The sequence below is a fragment of the Protopterus annectens genome, chromosome 2.part2, assembly GCF_019279795.1.
Source record: "Protopterus annectens isolate FY-2018-M chromosome 2.part2, PAN1.0, whole genome shotgun sequence".
NCBI classification, from domain to species: Eukaryota; Metazoa; Chordata; order Ceratodontiformes; family Protopteridae; genus Protopterus; species Protopterus annectens.
Genome location: NC_056730.1, coordinates 914,284,862 through 914,299,861, shown reverse-complemented (window position 1 = coordinate 914,299,861; position 15,000 = coordinate 914,284,862). Strand labels below are relative to the sequence as shown.

The following is a 15,000-nucleotide window of genomic DNA, read 5'->3' as shown; positions in this document are numbered from 1 at the left end:
AGTGTCTTAACCTGCTGTGGCTTGTATTTGTAATTTTAGTTACATATGCCCAATGCTGAATGTAAATGTGCCCACGTGAACCACTGTTGTAGTTGATTTGTTTTGCTCTATTTCTGCTTTTTTATTTGTTGTAAGATTTGCCATCATTTTATTAGTCACAGTGTAGATATTTTTAATCCATTTTTTCTGGTTTTATGTTCAGCAGTAAATGTAATTTGATTGATAAGTACAAAGCAAATAAAATTTACATTCATGTTATCTGTCACAGTAAAATCTAAGTGTAGAAACTCAAGACCATATTGTATAATGACTGTAAGATATGAAGGCAACAATATCTAACTGACATTATCTAAAATCACCTAGACACACATGGAGTGAGATATGTCTAAGGCTGCAGTGTCTGGGAGTATTTCCTTCTGGTACAGCAATCTTTGAATACGTATATTTAAGGAGCAGATGTGTAGGTTTCCCTCTAATGCAAAAATGTTGTAAATTTGCAGATCAGAAAAAAATACTGTTGCTAACAGCTGTAAATGTGCAACTCAGCAATCATCTTTATTTGTTGCAGTCAACGCTTTCTTTCATTTCCTTTTGGACAATGTTGTACACTGCAAAAATTAACAGTGCCTTACGGAGGGAAGCATATAAAAATAAACCTTTTTATTCAATATTCATAGCTCTTCTCTTAGACCAGTTTTGAAGCTATGTAGTTTAGAATTTTTTAGATGTTACAATTTTAGATGATTTGTGGGTAGATAAAGTGAAGGAAAACCACGTGAAATACTATGCTGATATTTTGCGAACAGACTTATTGATGTACTATGTGTATTGTACATGACTTGTTAAACAAGTAAATATACATTTGTATGTATGTTATTATTGCTTTGAAGTGGTCTGCTACAGTAAAACAATATTGCTATTTTTGAATGTAATACTTGCTGAGCAAGGCAATGTAACTAAAGGTGTCTATAACCTGTGTACTTTGTACCACGCAGGGCACGCTGCAGAAGTTTGTGGATGACCTGTTTGAGACAATCTTCAGCACAGCCCACCGAGGAAGTGCACTTCCCCTAGCCATCAAGTACATGTTTGATTTCTTGGACGAGCAGGCGGATAAACATGGCATACATGATCCTCACGTGCGACACACGTGGAAGAGCAACTGGTGAGTATAGCATGTGAGCGAGATATGGCTGGTGATGTGCAAAAAAATACTGAATGTTTTTATGCTTCATGCATTTGTTGAGAAAGAGCAGAATATGACTGTCATAGTTGTATTGGTACTATGTTGTGCAATGGAGAGAACAGTTTTGTCTGTCTGTAAATTTTGAAAAAATTATCAATGTACTAGCACAAACATGCCAGCATCCCAAGGCATTTATGCAACTGATTGGGGGTGATGCTTGGAACTTATGAAAGTTTTCTTTGGTAGCACTAAAGGTGAGAGGTAGGGAACATCACTGTATAATCTAAGGTGGAGAAGTTAGATAGCGCCCTCTACACATGGAGGATGGGATAGGTATTTCAAGAAATGCAACATGGTAGATGTGTATACTTATTGCTGAATCAGAATAGCTCCAAAAATGCTTAGCACAAAAATTATGAAAATCTCAATAAAAAAAAAAAAGCCGTAGGAGGCTTTTGTAGTATAGTGTGACTCTGTGCACTGATAACTCAACCCAGATGGCACACCAGACATTAGTATTACATGTGGAGATTGCATTATTACTAGAATAATGTCACTGATGCTATAACCATACCAGTGAAACTATCTGTGATGTTTTCACAGGAATGCAGTTTGTCCTCTTACTATAAAAAAATTGTGGTTTGCCTTTAAGAACTTTAAGAGTAATACAATATTTTCTGTGCATTCTAGAGAGAGCAAGCCTGACCCTAAGCACATTGTAAAAAATTTCCTTACAGGTGTTTTATAAATATGGAATTCATAAAAAGTGATGTATAAATAGGTCAGGCTATTTCTGGAATACTGCTTATCTCTGTTCTCAATATTGCATCTGAAAATAATGATAAACATACAAACTGTGCTGCTTCTATATGTACCACACCAAAGGCTGAAGTTGATATTCCCTACATTTGTTGTAATTTTCTCAACTTTCAATTTTCTGTGAATATAAATATGCATGTGTGTGTGTGTGTGTGTGTGTGTGTGTGTGTGTGTGTGTGTGTGTGTGTATATGTATATGTGTATATATGTATCTAGCTGTCTGTATCTATATCTATACGTTTATATACACACACACACACACACACACACATATATATATAGATATATGTGTGTGTGTGTGTGTGTGTGTGTAAATTACAGTAGGGAACATATATTCCAGCTGACGTATAGGTTGCTAAAGTGTATAAAAATTCATGTTTGTTTAATTTATTCTGGGACTCTTGACTGTAGAATTTTGTATGACATGAAGGTAAAGAGAAATTCTACAGTTATGGTATGAATCAAATTTAATCAGTTTCAGAAGCCTTGTGCTTCTTGCTTTTAAATCAGCTCTCTTGCATGTTTCTGTCACATTACCTAAATAGAGGAAGAAAAAGGGTATACTCATCACCTTATTTTGTTTGTTCATGGACGTTTGTAAGATCCTGTTAGATGAAACATGGGAACAAACTCTGCTTCATAGCTATATAGGCTGTGTTTCCAGCCTCATGTTTGCTTACTCTTTTTGTGGATGTTTACAGGCTCTCCATATACGCCTATTTTTTTTTTTAACCAGGTACTTCACTTCCTTCTGTATCACAGAAACATGCTGGTTAACTTGTTTCTCTAGTTTTTTTTGCAGAGCTGTACATAATTGTATTAACCCCTGGCCATGCCAATCAAGTCACGGATGAGAATGGTTCTTGGACCTGTCTACATGCCCATGTAAAAACTGATAAAAATTAAATTAATCTGTAGCTCTACCCCAACGTTCTGTTCTTTATAGACTTTCTTTAATGATATATTGTAATGCAGTGTTTTCTCTCCCAGATAGCATAGCTGGAACTCTGTTAGTGTTGAGTTTATACATTGTTGGTGCTTTTAGCTCCTGAAAAAAACAATATGCATATATTCAGTAGATGCTCAAAGAAACAAGTTCTTAGCATTGGCTGCCTGTTATGTTCTAATCTTCCTGCTTCAATGACTACTTGGATTAAAATGAGTGCAACTGATTTCTTTAAAAATCATGAAGAAAGTTTCCCATAATTTAGTCACTGTTGTGCAATCTCTCACAATATGACAGTGCACTCAGTGTAGCCACCACACATCTGAAGGGTTAAGGGCATGATTCTGACTTCTGTTCACTCTGTAGAGTTTACATATTCTCTGATGTAGGATTCCATCAAATGCTGTTAAAATACCCATGTATATTGCATTTGCCTTTGCAATGTATGGCATGAAACTGTACAGAAAATGGTTTGCCAGAATAATTTCACTTAATCGGTTAAAAACACAAAATAAATAAACAAAAAATAGGTTTATAAAGGCAGTATTTTGATTTGTTGTACCTTGCCACTGATGTATGTTTATAAACTAAATAAAGCGAAACATAAAATTTTGGTTCAATTTTTTGTTATACAAAATAGATTTGTGGATTCAGTATATAACCATGGCGATACTGCATTCAGAAAGTTGCAACATACTTTCAAAGCAGCATTCATTTTGTTACATGTTGCTTTGTCTGGTGGAAGGAATTATGGGAACTAAGCTCCTAAGAAGGAATGCTTTCTAGATATCCTCTAGATAGTTGAGGAACAATTCATTATGGATTCCTTAGTCATTTATCTGTCGGCATAACATAGAGTTAAAGCTATGAAGTGCTAATGAGTTTTATCCCATAGCCATGGATTTGATTTTACTCTCAGTTGTCATTTGCATACAGATTGACTGACTGGATTAGCTAAGAAAAATAATATTTCTAAAATGATGTGGAAAAGGCACTTGAAGTTAATCTAGTTTGTTCCTGGTTAACACATATGAAGGATTAACAGAATTCAGAAAAAAATATCTTAGATAAGTACATTAGAAAAAGAGTTTGACATACACTAGAACTGCCGTTAAATTTTGGTATATCAGTGTCAGTGGCACAACAGGTTGCACATTTGCCTTTGTTGCACAAAGCTATGGGTTCTATTCCCACACCAGTAAGATTAATTGCTTACATGCAGCTTAAGGGGAGTCCTGCACTTTCGAGTGTATTATCCTTCAAATGAGGTGTTAAACCAAGGTCCCATCTGCTTGAATTGTTGGTAGCTCAGGTGGATGTAAAAGATCCCATGACACCTTAACAGTTCTTTATTTATACAAAGCATTATTTACAAAATTATACATATTTATAAATAGTTATGTATTTATGTATTTGCATTCCTCTTTCCTACTTATCATTTTCTTTTATAATCTTAATATTTACTTGCACAGCCACTGGGTTAGATTCCAAATGAGTTGCTCTCTGTGTAAATCTGCTCTGATTCTGAAAGTCCTACTGTCAGTGTAAGTGACTTACTAAAGTGTGAAGCCTCTCTATAAACAGGTTTACTAAAGAGAACAGATACCAAATCACCTATTCTCAACTTGCTCTTGGTGTAAGTTATCATATACACTGAGAGCAAGCCTTTTGCAATTGGAGACATAATCTGATTTTATGCAATGTGTCTGCTGAAGTGACGGACCTTAGGAGTAAAGTTTAAGATGACTGAGATATTTCAAGAGGAAATGAAGCCGCTGTTCACTCGTGGGATGATTTTACTGTATTTTGTACATTTTGGTCAACACAGTCTTTTTTTTTTCCATTTAAGTTAGACTTACATTTACATATAACTAATTTTCACGTATGTCCATAGCATGCATGGGTGTTATCTTACCATGTGATAACTGTAATGGTAACATGGTCAGGATGTCACTACAGTTTAAAGATATCACTTTGGAAGTACAAGTCTTTGTTTATTGGATTTAATGCACACTAATGAGTTTGACTATATTTTAAACAGATTAATACACAGTTCCTGCAACATATTTTTATATTGAAAGGATCAACACATCAAAAACACTAATCAAAAGTGTGACACTATTTTTTTTTAGAACTATTATTGTTATTTTTATAAAAGACTGAATAAATTAAAAGAACAGTGTATATTGGAAGTGAGTGTGAGAGAGAGAGTGAGTGAGTGTGTGTGTGTGTGTGTGTGTGTGTGTGTGTGTGTGTGTGTGTGTGTGTGTGTGTGTGTGTGTGTGTGTGTGTGTGTGTGTGTGTGTGTGTGTGTGTGTGTGTCTGTGTGTGTGTCTGTGTATGTTTGTCTGTGTGTGTCTGTTGGTGTATGTGTATAGAGTTAAAAAAGTTCAGTTACAGGCTTGCTGTTCCTGAACTGTTTGAAAGTTTCTGTGAGGCCATTTTTGCTTGGGCTGAAGGAGGGTCTCTGTGTTCATCAGTGGCAGTGACTAACATTGAGCAGCTTCCCTGCCCCCCGGAGAGGTGGTTACTGACTTGAAACTGTAGTTTTATTGGCCACTAGGGGTCATTTCCATAACTCCTTCATTTGTCCTCAGAGGAGTGGTTTAAGGCAGTAACTTGTAGTTTATTGGCCATTTTGGGTCATTTCCTGTCTTTTCCAGCCCCTGCTATAAAGCACGCTTTTAGCTGATTTAGCCCGATTTAGCCGATTTAGCGGAGTTGCTACCGTTGCACACTAGGGCAGCAGCGGTTAAGCAGGTTTAAACTATTCGGGCTACCTAAAGTCCACTCTTCAAATTTTCCCTTAAAACTACCTTCCTCGAACTATACTACTGATCTAATCAGCTTATCCTATAATTAAAAAGATCATCTCTACTTGACTCCAAGTAGACTATTCTCTATCTGTTAAACGTAGCACTTGCTCCTACAGTACTTTTTACCTTGATACGGCACTCTTGTCATAGATAGTACCCCAAAAAGGCAACCCCCCCATTTCTCGGTCACCCACGTCCCGGAATCTTTTAAAGTTTTTGTCTATTCCTTCTAGCATGTCGAGGGATCAGTTGCTAGTGTCCTCTCCTGCTCAGCTGGTTAACCTGGGAATATTGAGGCAATGTTACAATTGTCTCATGTACACAGACAACCCTCTCCTCCTCCCACAAAACACAAATACATGCGAGAGATGCAACTATACGGCCAAACTGGAGGCTGAGCTCTCTCAACATAGGACTGGCAAGACCAGTCAGGAGGAGAAGGTTACCACACACACTATAGACCCAGCCTCACATAGTACCATTACAACCTCAAATCATACACATAAACACACAAAGACATACTCGGAGGCTCTGATCAAAAATCTACCAAAACAGCAGAGGCCACCAAAGCAGACACCCAAACAACCACCACCTCAGAACACAACACCTGCAACACATAGACCTCACAGTCAGAGTGTCAAACAGTCACAGCCCTTAAGGCCAAACACAATGCCAGACACACTAGTCATTGGTGACTCCATAGTCAGACACACTGACGTCCCGCTCACCAGACTGAGTAAGGAGAAGGTCACAGTAAGCTGCCTGTCGGGTGCTAGAATCCGCCACATAACGCAAGCACTCAGGTCTCTCAACAGCAGGTACAAATATGACTCAGTCATTGTCCACGCTGGTGTAAACGACCTGAGACGTACCTCCTTGGACTACATGAAAAGAGACATTGAGGAGCTCTCTGATTATGTAGCCCAGGCAGGTATGACCCTGACCTTGAGCAGTATCCTACCTTCACCAAGAATGATGCCACAATACAGAGATAAGATGATCAGCTTTAACAATTGGCTTAAACACTAGTGTCATTCAAAGGGGATCCAGTGTCTGTCTGCCTGGGATGACATGCTGGACAAGCCACGCTGCTTCGCAAGGGACGGCTTGCACCTGTCACCCCCCGGATTCCGGATATTGGCAAAGGCTCTTGCCACCCCATAGTGCCTTTTTAGGCAAGGCTCAAATTCTAAACCTACCACCCTAGAACACAAAAAAGGAAAAAAACTAAGGGTAATGCTGCTCAATGCCAGAAGCCTAAATCTCAAAATGCACGCACTCGAGGCCCTTCTCAGTATGGAGAACATCGATGTCTGTGCTGTGACAGAAACCTGGTTCAAGGCTCCTGAGAGCACCCCAGCGCTATCAGGTTGTACCTCATATCATGCGTTCCGGCCCCAAAATCCGGACAATACCAAGAAAGGAGGGGGGGGTATCCATATTCATCAAGGACACCCACACCTCAAGACTGGTGGCAACGCACGATGCATCGGAGACCATCCAGGTGCAATTAACCATAGGCAAGACTGCTCTGCAAATTGTAGCATGTTACAGGCCACCCTCACAAACTCAGGAACCTCACATGGCCTTCCTGAAAACACTAGAGGGATAAATGTATCACCAAACACCATCATACTAGGTGACTTCAATTACCCTAATATAGACTGGGAACACTACTCAAGCCCAAACACCCTAGCCCAAAAGTTCCTGGAATTCATAAACTCAAATGCCATGGAACAACTAGTCACCATCCCCACAAGAGGAGATAACATACTTGATCTCATCATCACGAACATGGGAGCACAATGTTCAACACCGGAGGTGTACCCCTCACTGGTGAGATCAGACCACAAACTAATCTCGCTGGAGGTCCTCATCCCACCCCACCTGAAATAAAAAGACCACAGTAAAGAACTTCTCAAAAGCCGACTTCACACTTCTAAAGACTAGTGTGGTCTCCTTTAAGGCCCCGAGCCGGGAAAACAGTACTCAAGCCGCTGAATCACTTACAAATGCCTTCTACCAGCACCTGCAGGACTGCATGGATAAGGCAATCCCAAGCAAAACAAAGACTCTTTGTACCAAAGGCAAGCGTCCAGTCTGGTGGACCCCAGCCATAAACAAACTCTACAACAAAAGGAGGAAGCTACTACAAGATAGAGCAAAATCCTTAAAAGGTAAGACACCCTTGATCACTATAAGTAAAAAACTAAGAGCTCTCATAAAATCATCCAAAGCAAATTTCGAGAGAAAAATAGCTAAAGACTCAAAAGACAATCATAAGGCCTTCTTTAGCTATGTTAGAAACCTGGGAGGAAACTCCCAGATATGCTCAGAGCTAGTTCAAAATGATGTGAAGATTACTGATCCTACAGACATTGCCAACATACTGGCTGACAGGTTCAGTGCAAACTTCTCCCCTCCCCCAAAAGGAGAGATATCTATACCAAACGATTGCAGCCCCCAAACATCTCCAGCGCCCAAGTGAGAACTGCTCTCTCCAAAGCAAAAACACAGCATCCATGGGTCCTGATGCTGTCCCCGGCTGTGTGCTCCATGAACTCAATGAGGAATTAAACCCACAGCTAGGACAGCTGTTTAATCAAAGTCTTACCTCTGGATACGCACCCAGGAGTGGCGCACTGCAACTGTGGTACCACTTCACAAAGGCGGTGCCTCCACCGACCCTGGAAATTACCGCCCATTAGCTTGACAAGCCTTATCTGCAAAGCCATGGAGAGGATCATAATGGACCTCATAAATAAAGACATAGGGAATTTGCAGACTTTGGATCCAACCCAGTTTGGCTTTGTCAAAGGCAGATCATGCCTTTTAAACTTGGTTGACTTTTTCGAAACAGTCACCAAAGCCATTGATGAGGGAAAGGCAGTCCATACAGCCTACCTCGATCTGACTAAGGCCTTCGATACAATACCCCACTCGGGTATCATTGAAAAACTCATCAGCTTAAATGTCAACCCATACATCACAAGATGGGTTGCAAACTGGCTGAGTGACAGAACCCACAGGGTCAGAGTTGCTGGCGCCATGTCAGACTCAAAGCCTGTCACAAGTGGTGTCCCACAGGGCTCAGTCCTGGGCCCACTCTTGTTTGGCATCTACTTTTCTGAAGTACAAGCAAACACAGGAGGGTTATGGCTGACAAAGTTTGCAGATGACTGCAAACTGGGCCATAGTAGAAAACACATCTGATACAGATATCCTTCAGAAGGGTCTCACAGAAACGGATAACTGGTGCCAGAGCCACGGCCTAAAGTTAAATGCCAAAAAATGCATAGTCATACCCTTCGGGAAAAACAAGGTTACCCCTAGCTACCAAATAGGTAGCAATCCACTGAGCACAGAAGAAGTTATCAGGGACCTGGGGACCCAGGTTGATAGTAGTCTGTCATTCGACACCCATGTAGCTAAAGTAGTTAGGAAGACCTTCTACATTGCCCACCTTATCATGAAGGGATTCTCATCTAGATCAAGGGAGGTCATAGTCTCCCTTTACTCATCACTCATCAGACCAATGATTGAGTACAATGCCCCATTCGGAATGTATCTGACCCGACACTTGCAGCAGCTGGAGAGGCCACAAAAGTTCCTCACCAAAAGGATAAAGGGTCTCAAAAATCTGTCCTATGCTGCCCGACTGAAAGAACTCCAGCTCTATTCAGTCGCTTACCGCTTGCTCAGAGGTGACCTTTGCCTAACATACAAGGCCATGTCAAACCCAGATTTGATGAATATGCTTCACCTCAAAAAATCTAGATCCATCAGAGCCACAAGGGCGGGAGACTTAAACCTTGACACGGCTATTAATAGGACGTGCTGGAGGGATAGATTCATCACCCAAAGACTCCCTATGCTGTGGAACAAAATCCCGGTACATGTGAGGCAGAGTACCTCGCTGGCCTTGTTCAAGAGAAATCTTGACCAATGGATGGGAGATCACAGATATACCCCAGGGATAACCTCAGTGTCACTGCTCGACAGAGGCACAGCAAAATAATGGGTATAGTTCCCCATACTAAAGGGGTGGCGTAAGCCACAAAACGATGGGCTAGGCTTGTAAATGCCCTTGGGCAGATAGCCTAGTATGAACCTATGAACCTATGAACCTATGAACCTATGTATATGTGTGTCTGTGCCTGTATGTCTGTCTGTGTGTGTGTGTCTGTGTGAATGTCTGTTGGTGTGTGTGTCTGTGCATATGTATGTGTCTGTGTGTGTATGTGTCTGTATGTCTGTTGGTGTGTGTATCTGTCAGTATGTGTGTGTGTGTGTGTGTGTGTGTGTGTGTGTGTGTGCATATGTGCATATGTCTGTGTGTACATCTGACAGTGTGTGTGGCTATGTATGTATGTGTGTGTCTGTGTGTGTGTGTCTGTGAGTGTTTGTGTGTGTGTGTGTGTGTGTGTGTGTGTGTGTGTGTGTGTGTGTGTGTGTGTGTGTGTGTGTGTGTGAGTGTGTGTTTGTGTGTGTGTGTGTCTGCCGGTGTGTGTCTGTATGTCTGTGTGTGTTGTCTGTGTGTGTGTGTGTGTGTGTGTGTGTGTGTGTGTGTGTGTAACAACTCAAAAACACGGAAGGCATCAAAATATAACCTTGTACACAATGTGCCCCACATGAAGTAATCCAAAGACCCCCCCTCGTAACAACCCTAACCATCTCAACAAAACTTTCAATGTAACCCTCATAAGTGGCCATCGAATGTCCCTACATTCCACCACCACTCTCCCCAACTTCTCAACATTCTCCCTAATGTCCAAGACTTGGTCAAATCTTGCAACCCCGCTACCTTAGCAAAAATGCTAATAGCAGCCAAATCCACCTTGACCATCTGAAAAACCTTGCCTATCCCCCAAGCACAAGCTACATATCACAATAGTAATTGCTACGACCACACCCCCTCCTCTTCTGGCAACTGCAAAACAAACTGATTAAACTCAGAAAGAACCCTACCATACACCTTCCTTGTAGAAGGAGCCCAGGAATGCAATACCAACTGCTTGGCTACTTCAATCCAAGATTCCACTCCTCCTCCGGCAGGGTTTCTGGCACTTCCTCTGCCTGTGGAGCCAACCCTTGAAACCTGCAAAACTGGAATCGGTACAAGCTATCAGCAATCTCATTCTTTTCACCAGGCAGATGCACTCTTGTAAAGGTAAAATTTATTAAGAGGCACTGCAAAACCAATTTACGTAATACCAACAACAAGCCTTATTTAGCCATCTTCTTTTGTAATACTCTCACTACAGCCATATTGTCCAAATAAAAAACTACTCGTTTGTCCCTCAAATGCTCCTTCCACACAACAGATGCTGCCCATATAGGCATCAACTCTAGAAAGGCCATGTCATGCCTCCATACCTCCTTCCAATCTCGAAGCCATTCAGCCGCAAATCACTGACCCCCAAAACAGGCCCCTATACCGACACCCCCAGCTGCATCCATAAACAACTGAAGTTCTTCCTGCCCCACCCAGTCTGACTGCCAGAAAGAGATCCCATTAAATTGTTGCACAGAACCATCCCACAACACAAGGTCCTCCCTCACCAGTTTGGTCACCCTAACCCAATGGTGTTTATGCCGACCCCCTTTAAAGATATAAGCAACCAACCTGCAAAATGCTCACCCTGGATGCACAGCTCAGCAGGCAAAATTCAAAAGTCCGAACAACTCCATGGCTGAACGAATCCGAATCTTATCCTTGCCCAGCACCAAACATATAGCCGACCGAAGCCTCTCTATCTTATCCTCAGGTAAGCAAAACAGTCCCCGCTCCGCATCAACCGTTAGTCCCGGAAATTCTAAGGCTCTCGCCAGACCTTCCATCTTATGCTGAGCTCATGGTACCCCCAACTCCTTGCACATGCTCATAAACTCCCGCACCCCTTCCTGTGCTCCTACCCTTCCTTCATCCACCAGCAGAAAATCATCTAAACAATGCACTGCCTTTTGAATTCCAACTCTCTGCTGCCAAATCCAATGCCGTACTGAACTTCTCAAAAGTCGCACATGCCACTGAACAGCCCATAGGCATAGCTTTATCGAAGTAGTACTTATCGCCTACCTGCATCCCCAGTAACGGCCAATCCTTACTCCTAATACACAACAAGTGGACTCAATGTCAATCTTAACCAGCCATGGCTCCCAGAATTCCCTAATCACTTTCACAGAATCATCCAAGGATGCATAATGCACCCTATACTCCTCATCTGCAATAAAATCATTCACTGAATTCCCTTCCAGATGCAACAAGTGATGTATCAATCTGAATTCCCCAGCCCGTTTCTTCAGCACTTACCTCAGAGGCGACACCTTGTAATGACTGAAAGGCAGACTGTCAAAAGGACCCAATAAATGCCCTGCCCGACACTCCTTCTCCACCAAAACCTCCAGGATGTCCTCTTTACCTTGAACTGATCGCAGGTTCTTGCAACCTCCCCAAACCCTCCCATGGTGGACTTTATAGGAACCCCCCCCCCTGAAATTCTTGTAATATCTCATTCTTGGTGGCAAGGACAGGAAACCATCAAAGCATACCCCGCAGAACCTCCAGCTTAATGGGGAATGGTGCCCCTTCCTCTATTGCCTCTAGAGAACCCAAGTCCCCAGGACCCACAAAAATTACCCCTACCCCAAACTGGTTGAAACCCCTGCTAGGCGAAGCTTTGCCCACCAAATCCAACCTCATGAGCCATAACATTGGAGTTCCACGTGGAAAGGTTTTGCCGACCACAGCATATGGCTGAATGACTCTTGCCAAATCTTGAGCAAATGTGTGCAAATTTGCACCCCACCCATGAACAAGAACCACTATTAAAAGACCAACACATACCCACTGCTTCTCCCCCACTCACCCTTATGTTAAAGCCACCATAACTATCCATCATCGTAGCTAATCATATATCAAGAAGACGCACCTCCCAATGTAGTGAGTGGTCCACAGCCTTACATTTTCAGAAACGCTGATCATACCAAAGCCACGCATTCCCTGGCCTTAACCGTTGCACCTTATAATGGTAAGGAAATATCCTAGAAAAGGCAATGCCAACCACCCAATTTTCCCACATCCTAGGGCAAAGCTTACCTACCATCTTCCTTCTTATGCCGCTAAAGCCACCAGGAAATCCCTGCTATTAGATGACTCCACCTCCACTAGCATTTGAACCCCTTCTGCATCGATCAGCTCAAACAAATCCACATACTCGCCTTTCCAAATTTTTTCTTTGACCGACCCCAGAATGTGTGGAGTCAGGAAAGCTTCTCCTGCCCCCTGTCCCAAAGATTAGGTGGCTAACCAGTCCCATGAATGCAGCCCAAAGTCAGAGCCTACCTCCAAAACCGAACTGTCCCCGGAACCTACACCCACCCCAGTTGCATCTATGACAGGATTCTTGGCTCCCTGTGCCAGCTGCCTCTGAGCACCCTCTATCACTTGCAAACCTCCCCCGAGGTCACCAACTAACAGGTCCTCTTCATCCCTACCCCCCCACAATCCTCAACCCCTAGCTCACCAGACAATACTGCTGAAGTAAAACCATTACCTGCGCCTTCATCTTCAGACGTATTGGGAGCTGGTGTATCCACTGCAACCGTCTACTTTGCTGGCTGTTGTCTTTTCCCCCTGAGCTGGGGTTCTCACCGTGGTGCGCCACCTCTTCCAACCCAGAGCCTGTTCTGGTTCCATTACCACCTCAGATGTTGCCACCTCCTGAAACAACTCTTCCATCGGCTATGCCACAATAGCTTGTAATCGCTGATGTAGTCCCGGTAAATTAGCCATCTGTAAGAAAGAAACACACAATGTTAATACAGCTTCACGAACCAGACTGCACTACTACACCCTCCAACCCCTATTATGTTGCCTTGCCCTACGCAACACCTCTCTCCACCAACGCCCATACTTACCTGTACCCTGCAGCTGGGAATAACCCCTTGAATAACTACCTGCAAAGCATGCACTCTGACCACTAACTATTGCACTTATACATTCACACCAATGGAGTAAAATATTAATCTCCCTGAAACACACTTCACCCTTCAGCTTCACACACTTCAGCCACACACTTCCCTTCAGCTACCAATCCCTTTCAGATAACCAACTTGATGAAAAAAAAAAAAACCCTTGTACCTATGTTCTATCCAACTCCATTGCAGCAGCACAGCCAAACCAGCACCATCCGACCAGCGATGAGCCTGGAATCCCTTACCTCTCCACATTGAACAGCAAAACCCTTGTCCACACTAGAGGTAATGGCCGTTACCTCCACTGCACATGTGTAAACTGGGGCCCAGACCAAATATCCGCAGAATGGTAATGGAACCACACAAACCCACCAAGGAGCAGCTAAGGGATCCTCAAACCACTAACACCAGTGAGATGAGTTAGTCGTGCCGTTATCCCTTATCCTAACGGCCACTACCTTCAGCGTGCCTGGAGAACAGCTACAGAAGTGCACGAACACACCAGGGAGCACAAGAGGATCTTCCACCCACTACCCCCAATGCTATGGAGTCTGGAATTACAACGAGGAACCCCCACAACCTCCCATGACCACCAGGATGCACATTTTTTTTTTGTTTGCAACTAGCAGGCTGCCGAACCACATGGCTGCCACCCGACTGAGCACCGAGACAGTGATGGGCCCAACGAATCCCCCAGAAACACCACTGGATGACAGCAAGCAACCTCAACAACTGCATGGCCCTAACTGGTACGGGGACAGTGACCGGCCCAATGAATCAACCAGAGACACCACTGGACCACCAGCAACCAAACTCAGCAACAGCAGCTGGCTCAGGAAAACAACCTGAAACATCACTGGACACCAGGGAGCAACCTCAGCAACCGAATGCCTGCTGGACCTCTGGGGAATTAAACCATTACCCAGGTAAGCCAAACACCACACTCATACAGACACTACCCACCAACCATTCACCCACACACACTCTCCTCTCAGTAACCCTTTAAACAACTTCCATACTAGAAATTCCTGTCACAACCCTGGACTCCCCAACTCCATCCCCCACATCAAATTAACTAACATTAAAGAGAAACACAACAAAAGAGAGAGGAGGGGACTAACTCATTTAGCCTAGCAACCCTCTCTCCCCACCATCCAAGGCCTACCTGCATCCACAATACCTACAGGTCATCTGGACGTGAGCAAGCTGTTACTTCACTACCAACTCACGCCAAAAATGTACCTACTTACTTTAGT

The 15,000-nt window shown here is 43.0% G+C and overlaps 1 protein-coding gene across 1 annotated transcript in view; it reads left to right on the top strand.

The window, feature by feature from the left end:
- Nucleotides 1-15,000, top strand: part of PLXNA4 (plexin A4) — a 2,762,645-nt gene that overhangs the window by 2,653,841 nt on the left and 93,804 nt on the right. Inside the window, exon 29 of the mRNA XM_044064236.1 lies at nucleotides 996-1,165. Coding sequence (XP_043920171.1) covers nucleotides 996-1,165 — 170 coding nt within the window. The remainder of the gene's footprint in view (nucleotides 1-995; nucleotides 1,166-15,000) is intronic.